The sequence below is a fragment of the Giraffa tippelskirchi genome, chromosome 4 (genome assembly GCF_054371585.1).
Source record: "Giraffa tippelskirchi isolate mGirTip1 chromosome 4, T2T-mGirTip1v1.2.pri, whole genome shotgun sequence".
Lineage (NCBI taxonomy): Eukaryota > Metazoa > Chordata > Mammalia > Artiodactyla > Giraffidae > Giraffa > Giraffa tippelskirchi.
The window spans coordinates 56,971,815-56,981,537 of record NC_137278.1 but is presented as its reverse complement, the minus strand read 5'-3'; the positions used below and the strand labels follow the sequence as shown (position 1 = coordinate 56,981,537).

General features: G+C 48.6%; 1 protein-coding gene across 1 annotated transcript; it reads left to right on the top strand.

The window, feature by feature from the left end:
• The first annotated feature begins 2,932 nt into the window (after positions 1-2,932).
• CHCHD5 (coiled-coil-helix-coiled-coil-helix domain containing 5) lies at positions 2,933-8,887 on the top strand. The gene is made up of 4 exons (XM_081593548.1): positions 2,933-3,124; positions 4,696-4,836; positions 4,919-5,084; positions 8,709-8,887. Coding segments are annotated over exons 1-4 (333 nt in total). The 5' UTR covers positions 2,933-3,122; the 3' UTR covers positions 8,733-8,887.
• The last annotated feature ends 836 nt before the right edge of the window (positions 8,888-9,723 follow it).

Here is a 9,723-nt window from a genome sequence, read left to right as displayed (position 1 = left end):
AACAAACTCTGACGAGGCTAGAAAGAGAATATCAAGTGCTCTATACCAGGTGCTTGGTGTATGTCATCTCAGTTCCTACTTCCAAAGGTATCCTGAAACATGTTATGGGGAAACTGAAACCCAAAGAGAAGCATTCTCCAACAGCTCAGGTTCAAACCCAGCTCTGCTTCACTCCAAACCCCATGATCACTTGGGTATCCCTTACATTTGATCCCTAGAGAGGAAGTCAGTTACACTCTTGAGCCACAGACCAAAAGGCAACTAGAAGTTTGGAGGCATGAATGTCACACTCCCAAGGTGGGCTGGGAGGGGGTGGGGGTGAGGTCGCCTGCTGACGTCTCCATGGTACTTACTTACAAGCCCAGCCATTTGAATCCCTTCCTGAGAGGAAGCTATTACCTAGACTTTGGGATAAGACTCAGGGGGAGGGCATGCAACAGGTGAAGATTTCATTCTCCCAGGAGGGGAGAAATCTGAGACTTGAGTCTACATCTGAAGCCAAAGAGAAGAGCTGCTGATGCTATTCCCTTCCTCTCTTTCAGGCTTCGTGCTAAACTGCTCACATGCACCATGTCTTATGTGGAAAATGTCACTGTCATTGTCCCCATTTTACAGTCGAGCACACTTGGAACCAAGCAGGATGCTATGGGGCCTCCTCAGAACATACCTCCCTCCCCATGTCCTCTACCTGCCTCTTGTCTGTAGTAAAACTTTAGCCTTCTACATCTTCCCCAAGTTCCAAAGAGTAAATTTAATCAGAGAAGTGAGAAAAAGCAGAATGAGTAACAGTCAAACAAGATAAAATTGCTTAGCCGTTAAACAAAGCCAAGGACCTTTAGTTTCTCCTCATGGCTATAGTTAATATTCTGAGCCACACCCTTTGAGCTGTTTTGCAGATACCAAAACCTACACTGGGTTGAGGCAAATGGAACCCAGACTGGTTGGAACCAGAAGGCTGATGATGCTGACTCCTGGTTACCTCACCTCTAACCAATTAGAAGAATGTCCAGAACTGATCACACAGCCCACAACCCCCTCCCTCACCCTGTCTTTAAAAACCATTCCCTGGGAATTTCCTGGTGGTCCAGTGGTTAGGACTTGGGTGCTTTCACTGCCATGGGCCCAGGTTGTTCTGTCCCTGGTCGGTTGGGGAACTAAGATGCTGCAAGCTGTGTGTCGAGGCCAAAAATTAAAAAAACAGCATAGCTGTTGTCAGTATGACAAAAACGAGTTAGAACCAATTAGGCCCAGGAGGGAGGAATTCAACATCCAGTAGACTTTGAGCCCCATGATACATTCATTGTAAATACATTAGCACATGCAAATGACACCCCACTGACACCATGACAATTCTGTGCTCAGTCGCTTCGGTCGTGTCTCTCCATCTGTGACCCCATGGACTGTAGCCTACCAGGCTCCTCTGTCCATGGGACTCTCCAGGCAAGAATACTGCAGTGGGTTGCCATGCCCTCCTCCAGGGTATCTTCCCGACCCACGGATGGAACTTGCATTTCCTGTATTGCAGGCAGATTCTTTGCCACTGGCGCCACCTGGGAAGCCCCATGACAGTTCTAAGGCAGACCACAAGAGGGCAAAAAGTGGGCGGTGGCCTAATCCCAAGAAATCCTCACCCCTTTCCCCAAAATAGTTGGAATATCCTCCTACTCCTTAGCCTAAGAAATTACCCAGCCCCCCAAAATTAACCACCCCATATTTCAGGGCTGCTCTCCCCTTTTGAGGGATCGCATTCTGCTTATAGAGTGTGCATCTCTGGAAATAACTCTACTTAACACTTTGTCTCTCAATGAATTCCTTCTGTGAAGAGACATAACTTGAGCTTCATTCAGTCATGAGACCAGGTGAGCAATCTCAGTTAAAAGACAGTGGGTTAAAATCTCAGTCCATAGGTTCCAGTCCCATCTGAACTGTGCTGTTTCAGTTGGATAATATTCTGAGACTCCAAACAATTGTCAGGCACGCTAAACGTGTGCATTACTCACTTGCTCAGTGTGTCCGATTCTTTGCGACCTGTGGGCTGTGGCCGGCCAGGCTCCTCTATCCATGAGATTCTCCACGCAAGAAATGGGTTGCTGTGCCCTCCTCCAGGGGATCTTCCTGACCCAGGAATCAAACCTGGGTCTCCTATACTGCAGGTGAATTCTTTACCGCTGAACCACCAGGGAAGCCCAAGCAATTGTCACTTGCTCACAAACGGCTATTACTTCTTTAAGACATTATGATTAACTACATTTTACATTCATTTTGGCTGGGCACACCTCTGTATACGAGACAGCAGGACTGATGTTCAATTGTCTAACCAAAGGATTACTCACACACAGCCTCCACACCTGAAGACAACCGAGGAGGTGGAAGTAGTGGTAACATGAAGAACTACAGAGAAGTTAACTAACTCCCCCATGGGGGCAGGGACCCGAGATGAAAACACGTCCGTCCTTAGATTCAGAGTGTATACCCCTGGGAGCTGTCACGGCCTGGGTAACCCAGCTTGAGTAAAGAAGACTTCCAGGTCTCCTGGTACAGCTCTTGGGATGACTTCCCCCTTCCCGCCCACTCGGCCACGCGCAGGACCAGCCTCCGGAGTAGCGGGCGAGCGCATGCGCAGACAGAAGGTGCAGCGCGGCCTCAGGGGTCAGGTTCCGCATCCGAACGCTCAACAGCCGGCAGCCACAGCGCCCAACCAAGCAGCGAACACCAGCATGTTGAGGGGCGCAGCAGTGGAAGCCGCTCGCCACCAGCTCCAATCGGGAGGCTTAGAGAGCGATCGGCGGCGGCGAAGTCCTGGCGTCCCACAAAGCCGCACCGCACTCCCAGTATGGCGGAGGTACCGCGATACTTCCCAGTACTTCCGGGGAATTCCACACGCAACCAGGGGAAGCCGGAAACAGAAGGGCGTTAAGTACTCCTGCCGGCCGGAGGCGGAAGTCGCTACGCAGGGCGCCGCCATGACCGTTTGGGCCTGATGGGAAGGGGCCTTCTGTCAGCTTTGCGACCGACCGAAAATAGAAGTCAAGGAGCTGGGCTGGGCGCCGCCATGACAACTTGATATCGGAAAAGGCGGGACTACTCTCCCTCATTGATCCTCCTCCACCATCGGCCTCAAGATGTGAGTAGCTGCAGCGCCTACCCCGTACTTACCCCCGTACTCCTCCTCTTCCCCAGTGTTCTGGACTTAGGCCAGGACCCCGGGAAGGATTGACTTCTCTGTTCCCTGAAGATCCGAGCCTCAGGATTCAGCTCTGTCCTTCACAGGGCCCAGTTTTCTGCGTGTTCACAGAGCCCTTTGAGCGTTTAAATTCCACTCCTCTTTCGGGTCCAGTCTCTTAACACCCCAAACTTTGCCCCTGAAACCTCAGGTCTGGTCACTCACCCTGTAACCCTACCACTCCGGACTTGTCTCAGAAGCTCTAGGACTTTTAATAAACCTGTCCTTAGAGCTCCATATTCCTCCCCCTGGGTCATCTTACTGTACCTGCTGAACCTTTCAGATCTGTCCAGTACTTCAGACTTCACCTATAAGGTCCACAGACTTGTTCCTAGACACCTCTGATCTCACTCTAGATTTCCAGATGATGTTCCTGAGAGTGGGAAAAGCTCAATTGTAGAACCCTCCAGATTTACCCTAGAGCCCCAGCCTCACCCAGGGCCTCCAGGTCATGCCCCTAGGACCCCGAGACCTCCCCCAGGACCCCCAAACCCGCCCCAGGGCTTCAAGTCTCACTTTCAGTACAAGGGTCTTCAGGCCTCATCTCTTAAGACCCTCTGGTCAAGAGACCCTTCCCCAGTACCCAAGAGGTCACCCCCTTGGGCCCCTAAACCTCACTTTTAGGGCCTTCAAACCCATTTAGGGCTCCCAGGTTCTCTTGGAGAATTCTAGGTGTTAGTCCTAAGGCCCTAAGACTTCTCTGCTTGATTCCCAGGCCTAAACTGGGGGATGCTGGACTCCCAAGACCTTTCTTCCAGGACCCTTAAAACCTGCCTTAGATAATCAGACTTTTTTTTTCCAGGACCTTCACTATCTCCCCAGAAGCTTCTAGCCTGCTCCACATCCCCAAGGCTCATGCTTAATTCTCTACTTCCTGGCCCTTTTCCAGGATTCTTCAAACTTTCAGATTTACCCAGTCCCACTCCTGACTCTGATCAGAACTACCTCCCTTTTTAAAAAAGCATTTCTTATTTATTGTTTATTAACTTAGAAAAGGTCACAAGCAAGCAGAAACATCTTTTTGATGTGACAGTAAGAACATGTAGTGTCATTTCTTTTCCAAAAGTCTTTAAGAACAAAATTTTAAATTTTAGTTTTAGAAATGACCTTGCTTTTTCTTTCCTAATGGTAATAGCTAAAAGCAGTGTACAAATATGAATACTTGAACAGTAAAAGTATAGGCAGTTTTTTCAGTTGTTCTGTTGTGTCTTAATCTTTTCATTGGATGCATTGGTATAAGCTTTTAAAAAACAAGAGCCATTAATAGCTTGTCTCTACAGTATCTAAAATGGGATGGTACACACATACACTTTCATTTATTCAACAAATGATTTTTGAACACTCACTATGTACTGAACACTGCTATATGCACCTTGGGTACAGCTGTGAACAAAATGGGCCAAGTGCCTGCCCCTGAGTATTCCCTTTCTTGCCTTCTGCCTGGAATTTTCCTAGTGTATCGTGTCCCACAGGCAGGCGGCCCTGGAGATCACTGCTCGCTACTGCGGCCGGGAGCTGGAACAGTATGGCCAGTGTGTGGCAGCCAAGCCAGAGTCATGGCAGCGAGACTGTCACCACCTTAAGATGAGCATTGCCCAGTGCACGTCCGCCCAGTGAGTGTGGGCAAGTACGGGACAATGGGGGTGGGCAGCGGAGTGGAAGTCTCCCTGGCTTGAAATACCCTGCGTCCCGCAGCCCAATCATCCGTCAGATCCGCCAGGCCTGTTCAGAGCCTTTCAAGGCCTTTGAGGAATGTCTTCGACAGAATGAGGCCACCATGGGCAACTGTGCAGAGCATGTGCGCCGATTCCTGCAGTGTGCGGAGCAGGTGCAGCCGACACACAGACCCTCCACCTTGGAGGTAAGATAGGGCTCAGCATTCATCCCACCCTGTCATCCTGGTTGCTCAGAGTAAAGACCAGGGAGTCACCCTCAGCCCCACACAGAGCTTCACCATGCATCCTGACCCCAGAACACAGTCCTCTCTCACCCCTTCCATAGCCCCTGCTTTAGTCCAGCCACCTCCACCACCAGGAGACCTGCCCCAGCCTTCTCCCTGTTCTCCCTGACTCCCCTCTTACCTTTCTAAAGATTTTTTTTTGTTTTTTTTGAGGTTTTGGTGCTGGTAGTTGCTTGTCTTGTTGCCTTGTTGCAGAGCACAGGCTCTAGATGTTCGGGCTTGAGTAGTTGCACTGCATGGTCTCAGTAGTTGTGGCTCCCAGGCTCTAAAGCACAGGCTCAGTAGTTGTGGCCCACAGGCTTTGTTGCTCCACAGTATGTGGGATCTTCCTGGATCAGGGATCGAACTGGTGTCCCTCGCATTGCAAAGCAGTTTCTCAACCACTGAACCACCAGGGAAGCCCCCCTCTTACCTTGTCTCCATGCAGTGGCCAGAGAGAACATTTAGAAACTGAAAACTAATCACATTACATCTTTGTCTAAAGTTCTGCAGCAGCTTCCCGTCCATATTGAGAACAGAATCCTAGCTTTCTGCTGGTTCTCTGTGTTCTTTTCCAGGCTGATCCAATCTGCCTCCTCCCTTACCCACGCCCCATCTCTCTCCTCCTCACTGCCTGTCAGCTCTGCAGGGATGGGGCAAAAAAATCATAACTGGTTTTAATGTATACAGTACATAAGCAGATGCACAATATATCTATAGTATTAAAATGTCATGGATGGGTGCAATTTTTTTTTTTGAATGTTTAAAAAGACTCCTTGGCAGGGGGTGGGGGGCAGTAATTTTAAAAAAAGAAAAGTTGAGAAATGCTGGTTTAGGTATTTACTGTGTCCTCCACTGGATTGCGAGCTCTGAAGGTGAAAGTCAGATCTTTCACCAGTTCCCTCTCAATCCCCCTTCATTTGCCCCCCCTCTCTCAGTTCTTGGGGCACCATCTTCTCTTCTCGAACCCAGAAGAGAAGCCTTCTCTTGGGCCTCCATGCTGTGTCTTAGCTCTTTTAATCCATTCTCTGTGATGGTCCCAGGGTGATTCCAGAGGAAATCTGATAATGTACCGCTTTACTTAGAAACCTTTTCATGGGGGAGTAGGAAGGAGGCTCAAGAAGGAGGGCATATAGGTGTATATATAGCTGATTAACTTTGTTGTATAGCAGAAACTAACACAACATTGTAAAGCAATTATACTTCAATAATAAAAGGAAAAAAGGAACCTTTTCATGGCTCTTATGTTGACCAGGTCTAGTCTACCCCTCCTCCCCGACTCTAGCACAGCCTCCAGGGCCCTGCAGGATGTGGCCTCTGACCCTCCCTCTCCCCGCATTCCCCCCTCAAGCCCTGTGTTCCCACCCCAGTGAACCTGCACTTACTCAAATGCCTACTAAACTCACCTGCCGCCAGGCTTCTGTCTCACTGTTTCTGCCTGGACTGCCCTTTCCTACTCCATCTGACTCATTCCATTTCCAGCTTAGATGTCCCCTCCCTCAGGAAACCTCCCCTTGTGGCCTATCTCCATCCTCCCAGGATCCCTGAGCTTCTTCCACTGTGGCTTATATTTTACCCCTTGTAACTGCTTCTCTCCTATTGCCAGTTTCAGAGGCGTTCTTGGCTAAAGACTGGGGAGCTGCCCTTCTACCAGATCCTGCAGTCAGTGGGTTTTTTTCGTAAGGCAGAGAAGAGTTCAAATCCCAATTGAGTCATCTGTGAGACAGACTTAATTCTTTCCAAAAAATATGCAGTAAGGACTGCACACTATTTATCAGTTCAGTTCAGTTCAGTCACTCAGTCATGTCCGACTCTTTGCAAATGAGTTAGCTCTTCGCATGGCCAAAATATTGGTGTTTCAGCTTCAACATCAGTCCTTCCAATGAACACCCAGGAATGACTTCATTTATACTAGTTTATTAATCATATGTTAGTGACATTTCTTTCAAGTTATTGGGCATCTAACCAAAGACCTCATCTTCCCATCTCAGGGCCAGTTCTTCCCTCCCTCCCTCCCTGAGTGAGCAACCAAGCCTCTCCCTCCTCTTCCTGTGGTCACCCCTGCCCTGCTCCTCAAGTCTACTCTCCCCTTGAAGCCAAACAAGTTTTTTATTTGTTTTTTTAATTATTATTGAAGTATAATTGATTTACAGTGTTGTTAGTTTCTGCTGTACAGCAAAGTGAATCTGTTAAATATATACCCACTCTTTTTTAGATTCTTTTCTCGTATAGGTCATCATAGAGTATTGAGCAGAGTTCTTTGTGCTATGCAGTAGGTTATCTGTTTCATTCATATATATATATATGGGCTTCCCTGGTGGCTCAGACGGAAAGAATCTGCCTGCAATGCAGGAGACACAGACCGAGGTTCAATCCCTGGTCGAAAAGATTCCCTGGAGGAGGGAATGGCAACCCACTCCAATAGGCTTGGCTGGAGAATTCCGTGGACAGAGGAGCCAGTCTATGGAGTTGCAAAGAGTTGGACCGACTGAGCGACTATCACTAATTTTTTCATGTATGTGTATATATGTGTGTATGTATATATACACACACACACACAGTCTGTTTTATTTCAATTTATCCCCCCCTTCTCTTTTCCTCTTGGTAACCGTAAGTTTGTTTTCTACATCTGTGAGTCTATTTCTGTTCTGTAAATAAGTTCATTTGTACCATTTTTCAGATTCCACACATAAGCGATATCCAGAGGAGCTTTTAAAAATGGAAATGGGTCACATCTGCTGCTTTAAAGCCAGGTGGTTCTCCAGTGCACTCAAAGTAATTAACCCCACACCCAGCTCCTCCTCAGTGTCCTCTCCTTCCCTGTTTTAACATCCCAGTTGTAGCTTTTCCTCTTTGACTGGGGGCATTGAGATTCAGGCCTCCTGTATCCTCTGGTCTCCAAAATAGCAAACGCACAGGCTCATCTAGTACAACATGGTATAAAAACATCTCGTGTTAGCTTAGCTGACAGCATAAAGTGCTACTTGTACCCCCATACACACACACCAGACACCTCTGCTCTTCACCCTGATGTAGCTGTAGTTATTTTGTCTTTCCTTTCCTTTTTCTGTTTTTTTTTGTCTGAGAGGCATGTGGAATCTTAGTTCCTTGACTCGGGATCAAACCCATACCTCCTGCAGTGGAAGCGGGAAGTGCAGACTCTTAACCACTGTACCACTGGGGAAGTCCATAGTTTTCTTCATGGGATTTATCAGCTGATGAAATTTTGATCACTGGTTATCTGTCCCTCCCTAGAGTCAGATGTGTGTCTGCGTCCACTGCTGGGTCCCTGGAACCTGTCACAATCCTGTATGTACACAGCAGGTCCTCTGTAAACCCAACAGAATGCTGCGTTTCTGCCCCCAGTGACAGTTCCCTGCTCCCGAGGTGACAGATAGCTGAGGTCATCACCTGACGCCCTTTTCCTCCAGTCTGAGCTCTGCCAGGGCAGCCTCTGCTATGTCTACACAGTCTCTCCAGCATGGTCCCAGGGCCAGCCAGGCACACAAGAGGTGCTGGTAGATGCTGATGTGTTTTTTTCCTCAGGCACACCCACTTCCTGCCTCCTGAGGACCCTTCGGATTGTAGGAAAACTGGACATGAGTGATTGGCCACAGGATGTCCCTGCCCCTGAAGAATGGCCAGGTGGAGTCCTGAGTGCCCTGGATGTGGGCCTGGCTTCCCTGGACATCAAGATTCACAATAAAGACTGTATAAAGACTGTATACCAGGCTTGAGTCCTGCCTTCAGCACCTGAGGGGGCCCTGTTTCCCCACTTTAACCTGGTGTACCAAAGGGATCCTGGGGCACCGGCCAAGCCGCGCCAACTGTTCACCAGGGTTAAGACGACCCCTCTTCTGTCCTCAGCTCTGCTAACATCCATTTCCTGGTTCCTGCTGCATGGATATGGAGAAGAGCTCTCTCTCCTTTTAACTGTAGCATTTACCAAGTCTTCACTGAGTGTTTCCTTGAGGCTTTGGGGGCAATAAATAACATACGTCCTTGCCACCTGAGTTCAGAACCAGTTGGGTGATAGACACGGACATGAGGCAGTATAGGTGAAAATACTTGCTTTCGTATTGAAAACAGCTGCATTGAAGGATGTGGCTTAGGGTTTGCCGCCCTGGACTTCTCTTCTGTCATGGTTTCCATCCTTTCATGGTCTAACCCTGGCTTCCTTGGTGGCTCAGTGGTAAAGAATCCTCCTGCCAATGTCGGAGACGCTGTTTCAATCCCTGGGTCAGGAAGATTCCTTGGAGAAGGAAATGGCAACCCATCCCAGTATTCTTGCCTGAAAAATCCCATGGACAGAAGAGCCTGGTAGGCTACAGTCCATGGGGTCTCAAAAGAGTCAAGACATGACTGAGTGATTAAAACAACAACATAAAGGGTCTAACAGAGAATTTGAATGCAGGTAGTATTTGGGGGGCTTGATTTCAGAAACACCAGTAGGGAGAAGACAGAGAGGAAGGCAGCCGATAAAAGGTGCATCATCAAGCCAATCATTGCTGAGGCCCTGTCCCACCTGGGACTTCTGGGAGATAGCAAAGAACATCCCTCA

Excerpts from the sequence above, each read along its gene's own strand:
- CHCHD5 (XM_081593548.1), top strand. Across the intron at positions 4,837-4,918 it reads GCCCAGTGCACGTCCGCCCA|CCCAATCATCCGTCAGATCC; the intron begins GTGAGTGTGGGC and ends TGCGTCCCGCAG. Across the intron at positions 5,085-8,708 it reads ACAGACCCTCCACCTTGGAG|GCACACCCACTTCCTGCCTC; the intron begins GTAAGATAGGGC and ends TTTTTTCCTCAG.